The sequence below is a fragment of the Humulus lupulus genome, chromosome 5 (genome assembly GCF_963169125.1).
Source record: "Humulus lupulus chromosome 5, drHumLupu1.1, whole genome shotgun sequence".
Classification (NCBI taxonomy): domain Eukaryota; kingdom Viridiplantae; phylum Streptophyta; class Magnoliopsida; order Rosales; family Cannabaceae; genus Humulus; species Humulus lupulus.
This window is the reverse complement of record NC_084797.1, coordinates 105,476,923-105,502,248: the sequence shown is the minus strand read 5'-3', so window position 1 is coordinate 105,502,248 and position 25,326 is coordinate 105,476,923. Positions and strand designations below refer to the sequence as shown.

The window sequence follows — 25,326 nt, the reverse complement described above, 5'->3', positions numbered from 1 at the left end:
CAAGGAATTCATCAGTCCTAGGTAACACCTTCTCATCCAAATAGGCATCTAACTCTGACTTCACATTCTCTGCACCAAATGCAACTATAACATAGGTGAAATAGTATTCGAATAGTCTATAAAACCACTATGCTCTACCATCGACAAAGGGTACTCATGTAGAATGATCATTTCAGCCAACTTTTTTCTTCCTAGTTCAGGATCAAGATTGAAGGTAACTGAGGGGCTTGCGGTAGGATTCTTGGCAAGTTGTTTCTGTCTTACTGGACATCTTTCCATGTGAAGAAGTAAGTGTTTAGTCCCCTTACTACTCTCTCCCACTAATTTCCTCCCACAGTGATTGCAAACTGCTTTTAGTTTACCATCAATCTTTTGCAATGTAAAATGATCCCATGCATGAGATGTTTTCTTTCGTTTTATACCTCTACTCTCATTCACATCACTTCTATTATCAAGAGATTGCACTTCTTGTATATTTGTTGAAGGAACAAAATCAACATCATCCACACAATTAGACTCGGTAACATCTTGGGTTGACATACTTATAGTTTGATTTAACCTACATTGCATCCACATTATAAAATATATCAAAATAATGATGCATTAAAAACTTTTAAAAAATGATAACTAGATCTATAAAACATCGAGCAACTTTTCCCCTATTTTATTGACCTAACCATATGTCAATATCAATTAAAACAATCAAACAACACACAAATTTCTCAGAACCTACTTCACTAAGACACACAAGTTCTCAACCTTCCGTTATCACCGCAGCACACAAAAATCTCAGAACCTACTTCACTATGGATGAATATGTAAGATATTCAAACTCTTCTAACTTTTATAAAATATTAACAAAGAAAATTAAACTTCCATAATACACAATAATAAACACATATATATACACAATAATAAATCAGTAATTCCATGCATTCAGCCCAATGCCCATTTTCTTTGTATGCGTACTTTTTGCTTGGTTTTAAATTGAGGTTTTCATTAAATATTTGTTGCAAAACTTGCTCCAAGTAACTGTGTTAAATTGTTCAATTTTATTTTTATTATTAATCAATAGATTTTTCAAGTCCTTAATTATTATACGAAATCATCCAAGGATAATTATAACCCAGAATTATCAAATATTATTAGTTATCTTAGAAGACCCTCCCCACTATTTACATGACTTTTTTATTAGTCAATAGTATATATATTTATGCTGATCCTATTGTATTAATTAGATCAACTTGGACGATTAATCACTGTGCTGGTGGCCCTATCATCACATACACAAAAATCTTATCACACTTTGCACACACAGAACTAAATGTGTAAATTTAAGTACATTAACTACTTTTATCAAGCCCTTTATTATCATGATCATAAGATCATACATATATATCTAGTGATAGTAGTAGATAAAAAAGGGTTAATTATTGATGAGATGTGCATCAATGGATTTGTAGATAGCAAAAGCTATGTCTGCATACATAGTTGGGGGAGGAACATCTTCATTCTGCTTCTCATATTCTATGATATTATGAATAGGCAGAGTCTTATTGAGCATTGTAACACTAAGTGTATAGAGTTGCTCTTATATGTTGTAAAAGTTATAGGCAATCTTTGTGTGAAACCATGATAATTCCTAGTTCAAAACTACTTGGATTATCATTACATCTTCATTATTATATTATCATTACATATTTTTGCATGTTTGAGCATTTTATTTAAATTTCATCAAATATATAAAGTTTTATTAAATTTCAAGCATGGTCAATTTCGTTGTTAGAGAACAACAACCAACCAGTTTGGCTACCCGAAAACATAGAAGGTAACTTAATTATTAGAGATTAAAATCAGGTAATAAGAGAAAAGATTACTCACGGCAACAACTACTCCATCAGGTAACTTAATGGAAGCACTAAAATACCCATGAAGGTAGAGATCATGAAACACAAATCCAGAGTCAGACCCTGAAAAAATACAGACCCACCAAGCCATTTTCACACCTCGGTAAAGAAAACCAAATCAGAACCTTAAAATAAACTACATAGAAAAAAAAAATACAGACCTCATTATGGTCTCCTTTCTTGTACCTGGGTTATCAATCCATGGCTATGAAATTGATAAATCCCCAAATAAGAAAACCTAGGAGAGAGAGAGAGAGAGAGCCCACGAGAGAGAAGATGGGAGAGAAACCACGAGAAAAAGAGAGAGAACCCAGGTGAGAGAGAGAACTTGCGAGTCAGAGGTTGATTTCTGAACTGAAGAAGATGAAGAAGTGAAGGGTATTTGCTTTTGTTTGTTTACGTTACTGAAGAAGATGAGAGAACCAACCCAATAGTCAATAAACGTTTTTTTTTTTTAAAAAGCTACCAGGGCGGGTCACGACCCGCCCCAGAATAATTACTACCGGATCGGATCGGGGCAGCGACCCGCCCCGCATTTCGACCCGCTTAATCCGGATCAGAATCTTTCCGTCGGATCGGAGCTCCGACCCGCCCCATTCAACCGAATCATTTTGACATTCCTACTAACCATCCATCAAGTTCTAAACCAATAAATAACTTCAAAATATTAATCTAGCCTTCGGGATCTTGAATTCCACTAAATCGGATAGTAGAATTCTTTCCGAGCCTTAACATTCGAGTTCCCGAGCCTTAAAACTTTAATTCCCCTTTTTTCTTCATTTAGCGTCGCGACATGCACTTAGGGTCGTGGCCAGCTACTTGGCCAGAGGCAAGGCCCTCCCTATTCGAGGAACAGGCCGCGGCATGCCCTCCAGGGTCGCGGTGCGCCTAGGTAAAAAAGAGGCTTTCCAGCCTCTTGGAGCACACAGGCCGCAGTGCCCAAAGAACAGGGCCGCGACCCGAGCCCCCAAACCCAGAAATCCAACCTCTTTTCTGCATTTTTCCTCGATCCTAAACCTCAAATTCATACCCCAATCATTAGCCAAACTCAGAATTAAGCCTAGAATCCTTATCCTTATAGTCTAAACATCATAATCATCCCATAAACATATTCATAGACTTTCCAATCAGCCAAAATTAAACCAACAATTCAGTTCACAGGCAATATCAAATTTCTAGCAAAATTCAGCAAAAATTAACTTAAATTTAACCCTTATGTTACAGATAACTTCACCCTGATCTAACCCTTTAGCTTTAGCAAGTACAATCCTCCAGTTCTTTAGCCTAAAATCCTCAAGGTTTCACCAAAATTCTCAAGCACCATAGAGAGGGAATGAAAGACGAATGAGAGAGAGAGAGAGGTGAGAGTTGTTGTTTTGTTTTTCACTTAATTCTAGTATTTTCTCAAGCCATTAACTACCTAAGCATTTAAACCCATCCCTAGCCAAAAGTCCAAAATACCCCCTTAAGCCTATCTAAATTTTCAAGTGCCACCTAGGGCAATTTTGTCACATGCCACATCCCGCTAAGTCCTCGAGTATTCCTATAAATCCTCGTTCATTCCCAACATGTCCAAATAATTGCTAAATTACTACCCATTACCCGGTAAATCCCGAACACCAACTTTGTTCCCAAAATTCCCCTAGGCTCCTCTCGAGCTGGGTATTCGACCCAGTTGTGAATATTTAGCTAAACTGCTCCCTAGGGCTATCTCGAATCGCACATCACAAATATATCACCACTCACTCGTGGTATCAATCACAATAAACACAAATATCACAGTTATGCCCTCAATGGACTAAAATTACAAATATGCCCCTGATAACCATATGGGGCCCACATGCATATTTAATTCACCTAAACATGCATTTCTAATAATATAGTCATTAAATTCACATATTAACATAATTAAATCAATTATTTCCCTCCCGACACTATAATCAAGGCCCTGAGCCTTATTGGAAAATTTGGGATGCTACAAAGACCATTAGGAAAACGCCACTGGAACTATGGAATGGAAACAAACCTAGTTTGCACCATTTCTACATTTGGGACTGTCTTGCTCATGTTCTTAGACCTAAATCAGGGAAACTTGATTCAAGGTGGGGAGTGTGCATTTTTGTTGGCTACGCTCCAAAAACAAGAGTCGGCTATTTCTATAGTCCCAAGGATCAAAAGGTATTTGTTTCCACAAATGTGTCCTTCCTTGAACATGACTATATGAATAAATATAAACATCAGAGCAATGTAGTATTGGAGGAACTCACAGCTGATAAGATTCCATCACAATCATCTTCATCATCAAATGATAAACGACATACCGAGTAAACAATGATTCCTGAAAAGAAATCCCAGTGCAACGTCGTAGTGGGAGGATTGCGAGACAACCTGTTCGCTATGAACATGAGGTACATGTCCTTGTTTCTGATACAGACAAGGTCAATCCATTAACCTTTAAAGAGGAAATGGATGATCCTGAAAATGAGAAATGACAAGAAGCCATGAACCAAGAAATTGAATGGATGTATTTCAATTCTGTCTAGGAACTTGTGGATCCACCTGAATATGTCAGGCCCATATATGGATTAAAACAAGCATCTAGATCTTGGAATATCACTTTTGATGAAACAATTAAAACATATGGCTTCGGATAGAATGTCGAAGAAGCATGTGTGTATAAATACATCAAATGAAAAGTGATAGTTTTCTTACTTCTTTCCATTGATGACATTTTCCTCATTGGGAACAACGTAGAGACATTGTCAAACATAAAGAAGTGGTTAGCTAAAAAGCTCCAAATGAAATATTTGGGCGAGGCGAGTTATGTTCTGGGAATCCAAATCCTAAGGGATAGGAAGAACAAGCTCTTGGCATTTTCTCAGGCTAATTATATATATAAGGTTCTTGAAAGACTCTCTATGTAGAATTCCAAGAAAGGTCAATAACCGACCAGACATGGAACTGCTTTCTCCAAGGAACAATATCCCAAGACACCTTAGGATGAAGAGGATATGAGAAACTATCCCTATGCTTCTACAGTTGGGAGTCTAATGTATGTTATGTTGTGTACTAGGCTCGACATATGTTAAGCAGTTGGGATTGTAAGTCATTATCAATCGAATCCTGATTTGGAACATTGGATTGCAGTAAAGCACATTCTCAAGTATCTTAGGAGAACGAGAGACTATATGCTAGAATATTTAGAGGGTGAACTAAACCCTACTGGATACACTAATTCTGATTTCCAATCAGACAAATACAATCAAAAATCTACATCTGGGTTAGTGTTCACTCTTGGTGGAGGAGTTGTGGTCTTGAGAAGCATTAAGCAATCCAGCATAGCTAATTCAACCATGGAAGTCGAATACATAGCGGCTTGTGAAGCAGCTAAGGAAGTGGTTTGGTTGAGAAAGTTCTACATTGATCTAGAACTTGTTCCAGATATGGATAAGCCACTAATCCTATACTGTGACAACAGTGGAGCAGTAGCTAATTCCAAAGAACCGAGAAGCCACAAGGGAGGGAAGCATATAGAAAGGAAATACCATCTGGTAAGAGAGATTGTACATCAAGGTGATGTGACTGTTATGAAGAAAGCGTCAGAATAGAACCTGGCTGACCCATTAACCAAGACACTTCCTACAAAGTCATTCATAGGTCATGTGCGCAATACGGGATTAAGGGAAATGCCTCACTTGCTTTGAGGGCAAGTGGGAGATTGTTAGGATTAATGCCCTAAAAGCATGTAAAGACATTTTATTGGTTTTAAATAAAAGTACAATTTTTTTATATTTGGATGTTATAATTATTGTTTTAATTAATTATATAATAATATCAAGAAAATTCCTTATTCATTCATGAGAATATGACCTTGTATTAGTACGAGAGAATTAAGATCATATATAATGAATAAAATAGTCAGTAACATATTAAAGTAAGGAATATTTAATGAATGGTTACTAGTACGGTTTGCTAAGTATACGAGATGTAAGTAATCTAGATTCAAATTATTGATCTGGATAGACATGTTAGTAAAGGTGTTGTACATAATAGAGATTATGTATGACAGGATCGATCGTAATTAATTATCTTTATAAACTTGTCGTTTGACGTAAAGATTTAATTCTTGTCATAATAGATGATCATTTGTAGATCAGTCTAAATCATGAGTATTCATGAACTCCTATTTATGTTTATTGGATCTTTTGATTCACTCGTTAAGGTCTCTTAGAATAATGAGGCTAATGACTTTTGTTTTGGAGATTCAATATCATAGATGGCTGGGAACATGAATTACAATATTGGAATCCATATTTTCCTAATGGATCGAATATTGGTTTCCTTAAGGGTTGATTCAAGAACTAAATAATTATTGAGCTCAAATCTATAATTAGATTATAGATTAATTATTCCTTAGTGAATTAATTGTACTTAAGGATCAATAGGTAATTAGAAGGGTAACAGGGTAATTTTGACCAGCTCTAATTAACAAACCAATAATGGAGGACAGAACTACATATATTGATTATATCAATGGACTACTAGAGAAAACTCTGTAAATATAATTCCATAAATAGATAGAGTGCAATTCTATATTTATAGTGGAGTAATTATGGAATTAATAAATAAGATTATTAGATTAATGAGTTTAATTATTAATCCGGTTTATTGGAGCTTTGTATTATAGGTCCATGGTCTCAAGATCACCTTTGTCCTACACTGTCAAGGGTAAGGAAGTCAAAAGAAAGATTTGCTAAGAGAAATGACTAAATTACAAAGAAATTAATATAAAGAGAGATAATAATAAATATCTTATTTATAATATGATATTTATTTATTTAATTTGAAACTGATATTTTAAGATAAAGTTAATTTTGAATTCACTGATATTTATGTTGGAATAAATATCTTGTCTTAAAAGTTGATTAAATAAACAAATGAGAAAATTAGGGCAACCCTAATAAGGCTGGGTGACACACATTGTACAGTAAAGTGTGTGGCGCTTAGCATGAGGGATTTTTATCCCTAAGATTTAAATTTTGAATTTCAAATAAAGTTGTTTAATCAATTATTTAATTATTCTTTTTAAATACGATTTAAATAGATAATTAAATGAAAATATCTAACCAGATTTAATTTACATTATATTTTAATTAAATAAAGATTATTCGATTAGATTAAATATCTTTATAAATCTGATAAACATGATTTCAGAATGAATGAATAATATGACTCTCTCTAAAAAAGCAATAGTTTTCTCTAAACTTGAAAACTATTCTAAATCTTCTCTCTCTCTCAAAAACTCTCTAGATCTCATATGTTGAGTACATCTAGGGAGTCACATAAATTAACCTTTTGAACCCTACGTGTCCACACACGTCCTTGTGTGTTTGAGGATTGGTCTGGAAGATCGGGGTGTGAGATCTCTAAACACTGGATAGGAAGATCGTTGATTTATACGAAAAGACTCAAGGACACTTGATAGGCTACAAGAGGTAATCTCTGATCTATTTGTATGTGATTCAATATTTATATATGTGTATGATCCTGGTTAGTATTAATATTTATTAAAATTGGTCCATATAATCTGCTGCGTACCTTTGATTTGATCATTTAATACCAACAATAATTTGGTTCGCCTGGCGACAAAGTGGCCTATTAGAGGCGACCTTAGATACAACCTTACTACGATGATAAAAGTGAGGAAACCCAAAGTTTTGGATTCGATCTATTCGACCTAAGATATATCTGTGCTAAAATTTCCCCTAGAGCCAATGTATGTGCTCACGAGCAATTAGTGACCACGCACTGTAACCTCGGGAAACCCCTAATACTTCAAGATTCGAGTGTCAGACCCAGTACCTTTTTGGGAAAGCAGTTTAATGAAAAACCACTCAAGAAACCATGACCCTTAAGCTACCTAGAACTGAACCTAAAAACCCATCAAACATTCACATTCACATATTCAGACATTCCTCTTTCATACCTAGAAAAGCCTAAAAATCACTTATTTTTTGTGCATTATTTATAATCAGACTTAGTGCTATTGTTTTGGCCTAACAAAAACCCACACTAAACTCACACAAAACCAAAGTAAGGAATTATATTGGAAATTTTCATAAAACTTATTGAAAGATAAGAAAATGAAATTTAAATCGGATATAAGAAAAGTTACAATTTAGTTTCTCAGTTAAGGAAATGATGGCAAAATCGAAGATAATAACTTAAAAGCTTCTAGAAAACAAGGGAATGCAGAAGAGCTCTAAATATTTTGAGAAGAAAAAAGAAGAGGAAATTTTTTAATGCAAAGGTGGTAAGATTCAAGTATGGTTCTCCTATTTATACGTAAAGTTCTGAAACCGATCTAGGTCACACGATTAGTTCAGTTCGAGATCCAAGGGCCTAGATTAAATAAACCAAGCGTCAGCAAAAGGTTGACAAGACAGCTGTCAAAGTACTCGAAACCCGAACAGGCGCCTATTACATACCAACACGTGTCCCGTACTTCAGTGAGTGGGTAGGCACATTTTCTCATAACAGAAGCTAAAAATCCCCTACTGTGCGTGTCAGAAGCGACGTCATGTATGAGTAGGAGCTTTGGGGACAAATGTTGTACCCCAAAAATACAAGTTGAATTACTCAGCACGGGGTACAGCTGGCAGACAAGCGTATGAAGAAAGCGTACAGATAGAGTATCTCATTAACTTTGGAGTAAGTTGCTCAAGTCTCCAGATTCGTGTGTTGCGACAATAACTTAGTTCGAGAAGCACGACATCCAGATCACCTTCGTGAAACTCTGAACGTGACCTGTGTCAGTTCAGATTAGCTCTTCAACACCCAGCTCGACGAATGTGTTCAGCTCGCGGAAGCCTGATCATGACGCACAATGAAGGATCCCAAAGACCCAGAAATTCCTTATACACTCATCAATGGTCAGATATTATTTACTATTTATTACTCGATATTGTGGGGATGGAATCAATAGGCCTTAATGTATTTATGTAAATGAGATGTTACCCAAAAATGTATGTTACCATATTTATGCATGGTTACCCAAAACTATCCCTATAAATACAGGGGAGAATGGACAGAAAAGGGGATCGACATTTTGTATACTGAAACTCTAGTGAAATTATCACAAACTATTTCACGATGAGCACAAAACAGATTAATAAGAGTGACTCGTGGATTATGTGGATTTTAACCACTGAACCATGTAAAAAGTGTGTGAGGGTTCTTGATATTTTATATTTGGCCAATTACGATTTACCAAAAGCCTAATCTCTTTATTTTCAGATTGCTTAATTCACTGTTGGCGAAAAATCGTGTCAACAACCACCATGTCTCTCACTACAAGAAAATTGGTTTTTAGCTACCAAATATTTTTGGTAGCAATTCATTATCTTTTGCTACTAAATTTTTGTAGCAAAATAATTTAGTAGTATATTCTAATAAAAGAATACCAAATATGCCTGCTACCAAATATTTTGGTCGCTCATTTATATTTTTAGCTACTAATATTATTTGGTAGCCAATATTGTTGGCGCCAAGTAATAAATTTGCTACTAAATTTTGGTAGCAAAATGATTTAGTGACAAATTGTAATTAAATGAGATCCAAATATGTCTGGTACCAGATATTTTGGTAGTATATTTATATTTTCAGCTACCAATAACTTTTTGTAGCTAAAATTATATATTATGGTCCTATAATATTGATGCATTTTGTATGAATTGTTATCTTTTTTTTTTCATTTAGCAACCAATTATTTGGTAGTTGATATAAATTTATTGCTACTAAATTATATTTTATTTTGGCGATGGAAAATAAATATTCTAGTAAAAAGTATTTTTGCTTACACGTAAACAACATTAATTATGGTGTAAAAATATAAAAAAAATATAATGAAACATAAAATAATAAAATCGAGATTTGTGTTATGGACTCTCAACAAATAACCTACATATATATATAGATTTATACTAATATTTAATTTGTAAAATAATTTATTATGTTAAAAAAAAAAAAATCCCCAACTAAATGTATATGAACAAAATAAAAGGAAAAAGTTAGAAAAATGATGTATGCAATAACAAACTCGCATGAAAATAAAAGTGGCCAACTACATAAATCATATAAATGGATGCATATAACGTTTTTGAAACAAAGATATTGCACGAGACCTATGACAAGCCTCAATAGAAAAAGAAGAAAACCCAAGGGGAAAAATCTTTTTGGGAAAAAAAGCACTTGCCTAAATAAATAAATAAAAAACTAGGACCACAAAACTCTTTAGACACAACTTTTAAAAATAAAACAATTGGACAAGGAACTATAGAGTTCATTAATTGGAATTAGTTAAACATTCTATGAATTCATCAGCCCACTCCACCCGAATTCGATCAATATCTTGTTTTGTGTAATCCTTAATCTTCTCATTGCACTACAATAAGTAAAGATAAATAATGGTAAATATTAATCAATTCTGTAATAGAATAACAAAATATTTTATTTCAGTAGTATATATATAATATATATCTTACATGAGTAGTTAGCCAACTGATAGGTCTTGAATACTAAAGTCACACATGTATTTCATTATATAATATCCACACTCGGCATTTGATGGTTGTTTAGGACACCGCACATATTTATATATATAAAAAAAAGATAAAAAGACTTTGATAATTAAAATTTACAATACAATTATATTTGAATACTTTAAAGTAACTATTAAATGTAATATATATTATGTGATATTATTTTACAACTTACCTTTATAGATTTCTATGTAATACCATATTCATTTGGATGCCTATTTTTGGAAGTATTGTAATAATCAAAAGCCCTACAAACAAATAAAATATTTAATAAGACTATTAAATTTAAAATTAAATAAGAATAATCCATAAAACTATTTAACTTACATTGTCATTAGATATTTAATTTCGTCACGTGGGGTAGTCTAATTGGATCAAGCCAATAACATGTATCACGCAATGGATCGATAATTACTAGCATCCAATGATACTTGTTGACCACCAAAATAAGATACTATATTTATAAATTAATATATTGATAATTAATGTAATTAGTTAACTAAATAAAGCTTACCTAATATGAACATGAAGCAACAAAAATTGCCCCATACTTCTATGTCTACCAAACGATTTGCCATTGATATTGCATTTTGTGTTTGACATGAATCCAAAGCCAAAATGGGATGAAAAAAATGAAAATATTGTGTTCGATTTGCTTTCTCCAACTTTTGATGTAATATCCTATATATTACAATTGAATTAATAAAGCAAATAATGTTATTGTGTGCATGAAATTTAAGTGAAAGATAAAGAAATTTACCTGGTGTAAAATGTTATGCAAGGAGTTGTAATCTCTATCATAGTGCCAAGATGAATTACATCTTCAGGTGAAATAAGTAAGTATTGATCATTATCCAAAACTTCTAGGTCCATGGCAATACGAAATGTGTGTGAAGGTTCATAAAATCTAACAGCTAGTAATACAACTTTTACACTCTTTGGAGCGTCCTTGGGCATCTCAAATTGAATTGGAGACTTATGCACTTTCTTTAAACTTGTGGAGGATTCCGTGTGAATTTGTGAAGATGAGGGTTGATCTTTTTCTTTACATGGCTCCAATTGTGGTGGAATGCTATATTGTTTATCCTGAAACAAGAGATAAAAATTTTATAATTGATATAAAAAAACATTGAAAATTATATGTAATATTAAATTTAAAATTTTATGAAACCATTGACATAGGTGTGATTGGTGACTTTGATGCTTGTTGTTCTAATAATCGATTTTGTTGTAGTTCATAGAACTTCTCCATTTTCTCCAGAACAATTCTTGCAATGTTGTCATCTTGTTCATTCTTAAGATCTTTAATGTCTTTCTCTAATTTCTCCAAACGTTCATCTTCAATCTCTTTCTGATTGGATGATAACTGGGTTGATATCTTTTTTCCTGGTATAGGACCAAAACCTCGTAACCAACCGTATTTTTCTTCACCTAAAACCTGCCTTTATATAGCAACCTCATCTACCACAAGTAACAAGCCATCTTCAAATTGAATAAGTTTGTCTTGTCATAGTTCTACCATTTCACGCTACAATAACAATAAAATAATGAGGTAACATTTTTATAAAAGTTAGAAGGTGAAAATATCCATTTAAAAAAAAGTAAAAATACATTATTTTTAAAAGTCAAACGTACATATTTTTCTTCGGCTATTTTATGGGTCCATTCATTCTTAACTGTACAATGAGTCTTTCGAAACATTTTAATCTCTCCAAACTTCATAATTTCTTATTGTACTTTGTTATCCATTATTTGTTTCAATTTCTGTAATACATATAAATAATAAATAACATTAAAATATAATAAACTTCCAATGGTATTATATTAAAAATATGTTTACCTCCTCATGTAAATACTAAATAAATGACTTAGTTCCACTAGTATGTATAAAAGAAACGCTTGATCTATTTTTTGATCCTACAATAGATTTTTTCTACAAAATACTTTTATGTTAGTTTTAATAATTAAAAATTATGTAATGTGTACAAATAATTCAAGAAATATAGGATATCTTCCATTCTTCGTTAGAGAAACACTTATTGCACATCCATTGCCAATCTTCATCTCTTAGCACCAATTTCATAGGCCGATTTTCTAATGGATTCTTTCCTTCTTTAATGATATTCTTGTACTCTGTGTGACAATTGTTACGATAATCTTTATAGCACTCTGAACAATAGTGATTGCAAATAGTCTCAAGATATGGATCTTTTTTAAAATCCATCTTGAATACATCCTGCAAAAAGAATTTCAAAAAATAAATTGTCCTGCAAAAAATATTATAAAATAAGTATGCTAACATAAATATACCATGATACGAGCATATATGACTTTCTTATCTTCTGGAGGAACTTTAGCCCAACCACTATACTGAAGTGGAGCATGATGGCATATATTTACACCAACAATGTTCGCAAATGCAGCGGCATGCGTCCCATGAACTCGAAGTTCACCTTTTTTGTAGGAAATCTTTAACTTACTTGCATCATCCTTTAATAAGCATCTGACACCATCCCCACGAGTAGGGCCACGAGTTCTCTTCCTTGATTCTGTCAAATAATTTTTATATTACTTATAATTAGAACTATTTTCATACATTTTTAATGTATATATTATCATAAGTTGTACATAAACCATTTGTACCTTCTAAGGACTTGTGTGTTTCATCATTTAATGGTGTTAACGAATCATCATTGGAAGAACATGGCAAATGAGAAGGAGATTGTGTAGATGATGAAGAGTTAATATGCGTCCTCTTACGACCAAACAACCTTCTACTAGTTAATGGTGGATCGAGAGACTTCTCATTTGTCATGATTAAAAATCTAAAAAATATAAATTTTTTATTAGCATATAATAAATTTGCATATTCAAAACTTTACAAAAAATAAAAATAATAACACACTTTATACTTAATCAATTTCATCACTCAAAGTTATATCTTCAGAATCATCGAATAAAGCTTCTTCATCGATATCGTCACTGTTTATATCACTTTGAACTTGATCATTATGATTTATTTGAAGATCATTGAACAATTGATGATTATCACATTCTATATCTTCAATATCATCCCGAATAAGATTAGTATCATTTGTCGTTGAATCAAAATTCACGCCAATGTCATTCAAACATTCTTCTTGATATGCTTCAGAACTGTTGATAGTTGGATCTTCATCATCAACTTCACTATCCATTGGCTTTGATGGTATATCCCAGATGTGACGATGATTTAATTTTTGCACCACTTTCCAATCTTTATTATCTTTACTTTTTTTAAAGTCATCCAAATAAAAAACTAAACTTACTTGATTGGCAAGAACAAATGGTTCATCTTCAAACCATTCTGAGTTGATGTCGATACTAGTAAAGTTATATTTAGAGTACATTCTATCACTTCCATTGGTATTGTACCAAGAGCATTTGAACAATATAACTTTGCTCAAATAGAGGTAATGTACTTCCCAAATTTCATTAATGACACCATAAAAATCACATATATTTCCATCATATTCTGCTTCAACGTGAACACTGTAGTTTTGAGTTAAAAGTCTTTCATCTCAACTTTTTGTATGGTATCGAACTCCAATAACCATACAACCAGCATATGTACAAACCAAAAAACTTGGTTGCATTGCAATTGCATACAAATCTTGTTAGGAGTGTGTCCTAAAAGCATGTAAAGACATTTTTTTTTTTCTGTGAATAAATAAATACGATGGTTTATTATTATTCTCATATTTAGATTGTTAAATTATTGTTTGAATAATTTTGTAAATATCAGAAAAATTCCATATTCATTATTGAGGATGTGATCTTGTATTAGTATGAGAGAATTAAGATCACATGAATGAATAAAAATAGTCAACAACAACAAACTAAAGTTATGTAATTCTTTAATTGGAGTTGTAAGTACGGTTTATTGAGTATCATAATGATACAAATAATCTAGATTCAGATTATTGATGTGGAAAGACATCTCGGTAAAGGTGCTTTATATAATATGATTATATATGACATGGACCTATGTGAATTAAAGTCTTTATCCAAAAACCATTTAACAATAAAGACTTGTAATTCATAAATCCTGAGTGTTCATGAACTCTTGTTCATGTTTATTAAATCTTTTGATTCATTCGTTAAAGTCTCTTCAAAGAATGAGGCTAATGAATTTTGTTTTGGAGATTTAATATCATGGATGGCTGGGAACATGTATCAACAATAGGGAATCTAATCTTTCCTAACGGATCGTATATTAGTTCCCTTAAGGGTTAATTCTGGAACTGAATGATTTTGAGCTCAAATCTATAATTAGATTATAGATTAATTATTCACTAGTGAATTAATGGTACTTAAGGAATAAGAAGTAAACTAGAAAGGTTAAATGGTAATTCTCCCATTCTAATTTATGAACTAATTAATTAGAGGGTTGAACTATTGTAAGATGGTTATATCAATGGACGACTTAAGAATAAGATTTTTGTAAAAGTATATCTATAACATAAAGAGTGCAATTCTGAATTTATAGTGGAGTAATATCAGAATGAATAAATTAACTATTATAATTAAAGAGTTTAATTATTTAGTTTTAATTTATTGGAGCTTAATGTTATAGGTCCATGGTCCCCGAAATGGCTCAAACAATCACTGTCAAAGGCAAATACAAAAAATGGGCAAAAAGGACTTATGTGATAAGTAAAATATTTTTCTATGTATCAAACATAATTATTGTTTAATTATGAGTAATTAATTAATTAAGAATTAATTAATTATTTAACAAAAATATAATTAATTCTGAATTAATTTATTTTTGGGATTTTTGGTATTTAAATAATAATAAAAATTGGGAAAAATCACATGACATCACAGGCATGTGGTACACGTGTGGCACAGTGCACAGGCACTGTGCTACATGCATAAGAGAGTGTACTCAGTCTCTTGATTCCACAATTTTAGTTATTTAAATATTAAATAAATAATGAGATATTTAATATGATTAAAATATTATTATTTAAACAAAAATCTGATAACTGGTCAGTTATTTCGAATTTGTTTAAAATAACAAATATTTTAATATATTGGATATATTAAATATAGGATATCAGTTTTTCACAGAACGTAACTTTTCAGGGATAGAAAAATATCTAGGAATCTCTCTCAGAGAAAGAGAACAGTGACAAAAACTAAAGTCATTGTTCTTCACAAAACCTAGGTCCAAAACTTTATCAGATCTCATGTGTTGAGAACATCTGATAAATAGTTTATTGCCTATTATTTGTATAGCGAGCCCACACTCGTTCTGTGTGTGCCTGAGAACATTTTGGAAGATCTTGGTGTGAGATCTCAAGGATTCAGCCATACGAAAAGATAGCAGCTAGGAACGACCTGAGGTAATTTTTCTGTTCATGTCCTTGATTCAATATATATATATGCATGTGAAGAAGTAGATCTTGAAATCTTATGGGATTAATCTAACAATTTGATTGTTGTTTTGCTGCGTATAATCTCTGATTTGATCAATAAAAACCAACAAATCTTCTTGTGCTTTACTAGATATTGTTTCATTCATTTTTTTTATCTGTGATGGCAGATAAAATTATAAATGTAAGATCAAGACAAATAAAAAATTTAGAATATCAAACATTGATATTTAAACTTACTTTATTTTCAAACCATGTTGAAAATTCATTTTTTTGCACTTGATTGATATCTAAAATTCCTTGAGATTGTAAGAATACTCTATGTTCTCTGTGTTCATAATAAGTACTATGAAAGATTATTTTTATGCTAAAACATAAATGTTGTTAGAATTTGAAAAATAAAATTATAAACTTACGTTAAATATGGTTCCAACTCAAGACAACTATTCAAAATGTATCATTGAACTTGGTTTCGTTGATCTTGAGTTAGTGTGATAGATGATTGTCTTCCAAATGGTCTTGTAGGCATGTTGAATATTGACAGTGTCGATTGTTTTCTAATTCCAAGGTAATCAGGATTGTGATCAGGATGATTAAAGCGTGTTTCCACTCCACGAAGATACATTGAACAAAAGTTTAGTGCCTCAGTAATAATGTATCCATCAGCAATAGAACCTTCAGGTCGAGCTTTGCTTTGCACATATTTTTTCAAATGACCTGATTCCCTGAAATTAATTATGTTTTCAATATATAGTAATAAAGAGTTGTATTCAATGACTATTTAATTTTTTAAACTTAAGTTATAAATTTTGTTACCTTTCGATTGAATACATCCATCGCATTTGTACTGGACCACCTAACTTAGCTTCTAATGGAAAGTGAACCACAAGATGAATCATCACATCAAAGAAGGCAGGAGGAAATATACTTTCTAATTTACAAAGCGTGAGCACAATGCCCTTTTCCAATTTGTCTAAGTCTTTCATATATAATGTCCTCGCACATAGCTTTTTGAAGAATAACGAAAACTCAGCAATAGCATCCATTACTTTCTTTTTCAAATATGGCCTTCAACCAATAGGTAACAACCTCTGTAATAAAATATGACAATCATGACTTTTCAACCCAAATAATTTTCCATCTTTCATGTTAACATTCCGAGAAATATTTGCAGCATATCCATCAAGAAATTTTACAGACTTTATGAATGTACATAATTCTTGTCGTTCCTTCACTGATCATGTATAGCATGCTACTGGGTTGAACCATTTGTTTCCCTTCTTTTTCATGTGTAGCTGCTTACGAATATTTAAATCTTGTAAATCAAGTCTTGCCTTTTCAGTATCTTTAGACTTCCCATCAATGCTAAATATTGTACCAACTACACTATCACATATATTTTTCTCAATATGCATCACATCCAAATTATGTCTCAATTTTAATTTAGCCCAATATTCTAACTCCCAAAAAATATTTTTTCGCCTCCAGCTCGTGTTATTTTCCTAACATGCATCCTTCATTTGTTGCTTATCATCCTTAATGATCTTATCATTTTTTCCTGCCCTACATTTCCATACACCTTTTAATTTATCTAAGATTTCATCTCCTGATAAAATTCTTGGAGGTGAACGCCTTTCGATTGTACGATCATATTCCATATCATTGCGCCATTGGTGGTTCAGACACAAATATCGACGATGACCCATGAAACATGTTTTTCCTCTTATTCGAAATGAAGATGTGTCATCTTCACAAACAAGACAAGCTTTATAACCTTGAGTGTTATACCCAGATACAGTACCATATGCTGAAAAATCATGGATCATCCACACTATTGCCACACGCATTGTAAAATATTCTTTATCAATAATATCAAAAGTTCGTACACCATTTTCCCATAGTTCCTTCAGCTCATCGATCAGAGGTTGTAAATAGACATCTATGTCTTTTCCTGGAGCACGACGTCCCGGAATCAATAATGCCATCATTAAGAATTCTCGTTTCATGCATCTCCATGACGGCATGTTATATGGCATTAGTAACACTGGCCACATACTGTACAAGTTTAATAAATTGCTGAATGTATTGAACCCATCTGTTGCAAATCCAAACCTTACATTTCTAGATTCTTTTGCAAAATCTGGATATTGTCTATCAAAATCCTTCCACACCTCAGTAACTGTCGGGTGTCTAAGTACACCTTCTGTATCAACACGTTCTTCCTTATGCCACCTCATATCAGATGATGTATGGCGAGACATAAAAAGTCTCTGTAGTCGTAGAGTTATAGGAAAATATTGCATCTTTTTGTGTGGGATCTTCATGCCTTTAGTTCCTTGGAATTTGTATCGTTCATGACCATATATAGGACATCTTTCAGCATTTTTATTCTCTTTCCAAAATAAAGCACAATCATACTCACATACATGAATAGTTTCGTACCCTAAACCAAGATCACGCAACATTTTCTTAGCGTCATAATAAGACTGTGGAATCTTATTGTCTATGGGAAATGCTTTTGAAAGTAAGTTGAGCAACAAATCAAATGATTTGTTGCTCCAACCACACATCACTTTAATGTGCATTAGATTAGCAATAAATTTCAAGATTGAGAATGTTGTACATCCAAAGTATAACTCATTTTCTGCTTCTGCAAATAAGTCAGACAATGTTTTCCTTTCATCATTGTGCTCATTTGAATCTCCAAGGTTCACAAAATCACTCTTCCTATGATATTGACTAGCTAAATCTTCTAATGCTGGTATCATATCGTCAATGTCTTCATCATCACTGTCATATGGTATGTCTTGTTCACTGTTTGATTCTACTTCTTCTTGATCTTCGTTTACTTCTGTGATATCTTACTCGTGAAACTCCCACATAACATATTTGGTATAAAATCCTTTTACGAATATATGACACTCAATTGTCTCTAAGTCATGATAATATAAGTTCATACATGAAATACATGGACATCGAATCTTATTTTCACCATTTAAATGCAAAGTTGATAATTTAATAAAACTCTTAAGTCCATCAAAATACTGCACAGATAATCTATTCTTTTGGAAAATCAAACTTTTATCCATCGTTTCTCTATTATATTTCGAACAAGTAGATGATGGATTATACTACATTGAGAAAAATAAAATACTTAATTAGCCCTTGAATTGTAGTTATAGGGTATGATAGAGTAATGGTACAAGAAACATGTATTCGATGCACGTATAGGGTAGGATATTAGTATAAGTGTTTCTTATCCTACTCAATTACATGCATATTTTTTTATAATTATTTTACATATATATTTATAAATGTGTTTAATTTAAGTGTCAAATAGACACATATGTGGAAGTCTTTAATTGGTACATGCCATTATTTTTTTATGTTTTATTTAAACAAATCATTCAAATATTAAAAAATTATTTTAAAATCTAATAAAAAAATTAAAAATCATTTAACAAAAAATTTAAAATTTTCTTTTTTAAGGAATAAATAGTAAAATTATTATTCATGAAACAAATTTAATTACAACAATAAAATAAAAACCAAAAAACTTTAGAAAATCCTACTATAAATTCAAATTTAAAATAATAAAATATATAGAATTCTAAGGTTCAATGATACTAAAACCTAAATAATAAGCTTAATCCCATTAAGGGAATTTTATTGTAATCAGCTACCACTAATTAGCTTAATCCTTTCATCTGCCTATAAATAGGGCTAGAGTATCACTTATAAAAGAATATTAAATTTTAGTGCATGCAAAATTGTGACCTAATAAATCTCTAAAGAACTTAAGTTTTGCAAGTTCTTATTTCTCAATACAATTAACTCGTGCACTAGGGCTAATTAATAACCTAAATCCCGTAAATATCATGTGTTTGATTTTTTTTTTATGCTTTATTGGTTTATTTGTAATTGACAAAAAAATCAGTCAACAAGTATTAAATCTATCTCAATCCCAAAATGAATGACTACTATCTCAGTTTTTGGATGCGTGAGTAGTTTCAATGAAAAAAAATTCTTGAATACTTAAACTAATAAAAAAATATTGGGTAATTTCGCTGCCAATTTTGCTTACAAAATCTAGAAGATTTATTATTCCAACTTTAATTAAAATAATGATCAAAAAGAAAGGAAAAATTAATAGAATGTCTCACAATAGTAAAGTTAATAAAGTTTGTACACAATATAAAATACTTTTTTAGAAAAATTAATAATAAAGAAGCTCATTCCACAATCGAAAAAACGTACCACCACATAATTAACGTTGAAATTTTACAAATTCAAACGGGGTATTTCTATCAATGGAAAATAAAGCGTGTTATGTTGTCTGGGGCAAATAAGTAATTTTATTAAATTAGTATTAAATCAGTAAGGGGCCATTTTCCTTTCTCTAAATATTTTGTTTTTGTTTTTAATTTTATTTCTAAATTAAAATAATGGAGAAGATAAATCATTACTAACAATATTTTAAAAGGGTTTATACCTTTTTGGACTCTGTGTTTTGTCAAATTACCTGTTTGGACCCTGTGTTTTAACAAATGACTTTTTGGACCATGTGTTTTGTAAAATGGTTCAAATAGAACCCTAAACTCGATTTTGGTCAAAGTTTTATGATCTAAAATTACAAATAATTTATCAAACTAACCATTTAAAACAAAAATAAAATCATTTTTCCTAACAACTGTATTGTTATATTTAATTTATCCTTCATCAAAATTGAGTTTAGGGGTCTATTTGATCTATTTTACAAAATACAGGGTCTAAAAAATAATTTGTCAAAACACAGGGTCCAAACATGTAATGAGACAAAACACATGGTCCAAAAATATATAAACCCATTTTAAAATTATAATACATTTTTTTGTAGAAATATTTTAAAATTTAAATAGTTTCAGTATTTTCCCATAAAAATTTAATTAATATTTTAATTTAATATTATTTGTTTTGTTTATTCTTCTCCGTAATCCCTCTCTCTCACCCTTTCTCATGGCTTCAATAGCCAATAAATAGTTTTAGGAAAAAAGAAAAAAGAAAAGCCCCAATTCATTTTCTTCTTCATCCCCCTACACTCACAAATCCCTAGCTCCCTCTCACTCTAATCTCTCTCTCTCATTTGAAATTAAACCCCATACCCCATTATTCTTTCCCTCTCTCTCGTATTCCTATCTCCCTCTCACTCTAGCTCTCTTTATCTCTCTCATTCGAAGTTCACGTACCCAGTTCTAACCAAAGGAACTCGGAATCATCCAACCGAAAGGGTAGTGATCATGGAACTAGTCACGCAGAGTTGAACTGGCCAACTCGTCTAAAGATAATCCAAGGAATCTCCAGGGGATTGGGATTCCTCTATATAGAGTTCCCAAACTACGACCTCCCCCATGGAAATCTCAAGTCCAAAAATGTCCTCTTGAACTACGACCACGAACTAGTGCTCAATGACTATGCTTTTCACCCTCTGATGAGCCCCAGCAACACAACTTCATGCATGTTCGCCTTTATCTCGTCTTCTTCTTCTTCTTCTATTCTCACTCTGTTTTCTTCCTGGGTCCTCCAATCTCCTTCAGTTAGGTTCCAGCGACGGCTTCACACAGGTTAGCTTGGTTTTTTTTTTCTTGTTTTGTTCTTGGGTAGGCTAGACTTTGGTTTTAATTTTTTTTTCTGAAATGTTCTAATCATCTCAGCGAACTAAGAAACCCTTAGAAGCGTCTTCACCTTTAAGGCATTTCAGGTATATTTCTTTTATTAAAGTTAAGTTTTCCTCATAAAGAGTTATGAGTGTATATATGTTCACAGAGACTACCTAGCAGTAATAATTGACATTATATTATATATATATAAATATATATGCTCTGCACGTACAAATTTAAGAAATAAAGTTTCAATGATTTTTGTAACTATTTGACTATAATTGTGATAATTTACTAGTGTATTGACTAGCTAGTGCACTGTTAGTAATATTTGCAACTTACATATTTATGATGATAGAGTGAAATAAAATTATAAATATTTAACTCATTTTTTTAAAAGAAAAATCAATTTAGAAAAATAGATATGTCTATGATGCTTGTTATTGGGTAATTGATTTCAATGGATATTGTTTTAGTAAAAAAATATAGTAGGGAGTTCAAACCTGATATTGATATTTGGTACCAGTTCCTTCTATATTTGTTGTAATTGAAGCACCAAAATCTCTCATTCTATCTCTATATCTCAGTTGAAGCACCTGAAAAAGAAAGAAATAAAAAAACATATCATATAAGAAAAGTGAACTAGTTACTTGTGCTTTGTATTTTTTTTCTTTGATTATAGATTTCCATCAAAGAGTGTTTGATTTGTGTGATAAAAATGTCAGAAAACACCTAATGAATCTTCAAGAAAGTATAACAACATGCATAAGAAAAAAGAAATACTTTAATAATTCATGGTATATGTCTATGATCGATATTTTTATTTCTGAGTTGATTTCAATGCATATTGTTTTAGTGAAATATAGTAGAGAGAATAAAAACATGTTTGTCAGTACCTTCTCCTTACAGCCAGTTGAAGCACCTAAAGAAAAAAAATTAATTAAACAATCTAACCAATATAGCCATGATAGTTAATCAATATATGGCATACATACCTCAACAAAATGTCGATGAACTAGTGAAAAAAGAAGAGATATTTAGTATATATATTAATTTTCTTAGATAGTATCCGCTTTAAAAAATTCAAATTTAAATTTCAAACTAGTTACTTGTAATTTTTTTAATTAATACTTTTATTTCCTTTATTTGTGCTTGATTATGCACATATAGATATGTATATTTTATGAAATAAAAATTTGAAAATATTAAATTGTATTTTTATAATTAATTTTTATTATTTCCTACTTTACACTCTTATGATAAATTAAAACTAACTTTACATTTTATAATTAATGGTTGTTATTTCCTAAATATGTGGTTATAGTTAAGTAAAGTATTTTTTAATTATTAAAAAATAGAATATGCATATATATAATATGTTAGTTTTTTAAATTATGTCAAAGTTATTTGTATTATTGATCGATACATAGGAATCAGTTTTGTTGAGTCATCAAACCACTTCACATGTTTTCCACTTTACAAGATTAATTGTATATGCTTCTCTCCTTCTCATTCACAGTAATACTTCAAGTATAGTTCTAGAATTCAATTCTTCTTCTTCTTCTTTTTCCCAATTGTCTTCAAAGTCTTTTTCACTGAAGTGCAGGTATAGAAAAGGTATAGAAAAACTTGAGCATATTGTGTAATTCATAGACAGTAAGAGAGTTCATAAAGTTGTGGAGAATGAATGAGCATGTCCAAATTTTATGAGTGTTAGTGTTACTGTGATTTTCAAAGTTAATTTTTTTTTTTATTTTTACAGAAAATGAAAGGGCAAGAAGACTTGGGATGCTGAGTCGTTCATCAATGAGTGGACAAACAAATATAGGGTAGATATGTTTTCTCTGTTATGATATTATGTCTTCAATCAAATCATCTATCTATATAGAGAAATATCATCAATATAACTAATGTCATACAATGAAGAGGAAGGTAGTATGGCTTTGGGTGATGGGATGAGTGGTCCTGTGTCTGTTCCAGGTGAATCATCTCCCAAGGATTGTGAGGCTGTGATGTCATTCTCCTCGAAGTACACATTGAGACAATTTCTAAATCCATCATGTTCCTTTTAATTGCCCTTTTGGTAAGCTAGTTTTGCCATTTCATATCTTGTTGCCTTCTCGTTTTCAGCAAAGGAAATAAAACTATAGTATATGCCTTTTTTTATTCCAAAAAAAAATCAAATTCTGTTGTAGCAGTCAATATTCCTGATAGGGCTTAGCAATAAAATCTTATTTTTGGCCAAGACTCCTTACTCGAACACAAACACACCATGCAATGTCAAAACAAAAAGAAAAAATAGATGACACTAGCTATGCGTGATTTTCATATTTAATAGTTTTTATGTTGGGGTAGATGAGGAACTAAATTTATCTGAGGTATAGGTTCTAAGTGATTTGCAAATTTGTTGCTTTGTAATGAAATTTTGAAGAGGAAAATATTTGCTAACTGTGTTTGATCATAGGCTTTGGTTTCCAAAACAGGTGGTCAGCTAATTCCAATGGTAGTGCTTTAGAGTATCTTGGGTAAAAAGAAATTTATACAGTAGATGTTGATATTAATGCTTTGAGCTTTCATGACATTCTAATCTTCAACAAGGGCCATTGGTATTCTGTTGTCATTTTTCTCTGTCATTTCCATATTATTGTTGTTGGTGTAGAATAGAAATTACAGGGGATGATAATGTGTCATTTAATTACTAACAATTGTCTTTACAGAGATTTTGTCACTTATGATGATGTTAAATGTACTTTGTTACATTGTATTTGTCACTCTGATAGAAATTGATCATAATGCACAGTTGATGTATGCATGTGTCTCATCATGGGCTTTTATGTTCATAATTGTATTTTTGTAGTTTACTATCAACATTTGACATGGAAGGTGTTGCAATTAACAGGTGGTGGGCTACTTCAAAATTTGACTCTCTTAAATCTCTAATACTTTTTAAGTTCTCAGCCTATGATTCCTCCACAAACAGAATAATATCAAGGAGTAGGACAAACATAAGGATGCTATTCATGGGGTGTCATGATAATATACAAGAGGAAATGAATGGACATTTCAAAGGGCCAAAGGAAAAAGGAGAAGAGTGTTGTAGGCTCTTGAACTGTAACATGAACTTTTGATGCAGTGTGTAGATTTGTAAATGTGGTTAGCTTGTATAATGTATTAGATTTTGTATCATAAACACTTAAATTGTAATAATAACACCCATTCCTTTTATAAAATTATTGTTTTGATATTTTAATAATATATTTTTCTTAAATATAATAAACAAATAATTAGAAATGCTATAATAATAAAAGAACAAAAAAAAATTAAATAATAATATATTATATTAAAAAGCATAATTTAATTTATATTAATTTTGCTACCAAGCTTTAGTAGCAAAATTACTATATTTTTAAAGTATTTAGGCATTATTTGCTACTAGTTTGATAATTGTTTGCTACCAAAATTTGGTAGTTAAATCATTTTGTTGGAATTTAAAATTTTAATAGCAATTTTTTTTTGCTACTAATTTAAAAGAAATTTGCTACGAAATTGTAGTAGCAAAAAAAATTTAGTAGTCCCAAAAAGTAATTATTTTGCTACTAAAAATTTATTAGCAAATAAGAACTATTAGCTACAAAAAAATTTGGTGGAAAAATATTTTTAGCGACGGGGTTTTAGCTACGAGGTTGCTACTAAAAAATTTGGTAGCTAAAAATGTATTAGCTACCAAATATAAATAATTTGCTACCAATTTCTTTGTAGCTAA

General features: G+C 31.3%; 1 protein-coding gene and 1 long non-coding RNA gene across 2 annotated transcripts; one reads left to right on the top strand and one right to left on the bottom strand.

Annotated features, from left to right (window-relative positions):
• Positions 1 to 17,429: 17,429 nt before the first annotated feature.
• Positions 17,430 to 19,016, bottom strand: LOC133779355 (uncharacterized). The gene is made up of 2 exons (XM_062219324.1): positions 18,896 to 19,016; positions 17,430 to 18,787 (listed from the first exon to the last, which is right to left on the bottom strand). Exons 1-2 carry the CDS (start codon positions 19,014 to 19,016, stop codon positions 17,430 to 17,432), a joined length of 1,479 nt encoding a protein of 492 aa, XP_062075308.1.
• A 2,426-nt stretch (positions 19,017 to 21,442) lies between these two features.
• Positions 21,443 to 24,793, top strand: LOC133780535 (uncharacterized). Its single transcript, XR_009869397.1, has 3 exons — positions 21,443 to 21,664; positions 23,326 to 23,392; positions 23,544 to 24,793. It is a non-coding gene; the product is annotated as an uncharacterized LOC133780535 (long non-coding RNA).
• Positions 24,794 to 25,326: the final 533 nt, after the last annotated feature.

What these genes read in the sequence shown, in the direction of transcription:
- LOC133779355 (XM_062219324.1), bottom strand. Translation starts at nt 19,016, where the DNA reads ATGGATAAAAGTTTGATTTTCCAAAAGAATAGATTATCTGTGCAGTAT. An exon ending in AAATAAGATTCGATGTCCAT is followed by an intron (nt 18,788 to 18,895) that starts GTATTTCATGTA and finishes TTCACGAGTAAG; the next exon opens with ATATCACAGAAGTAAACGAA.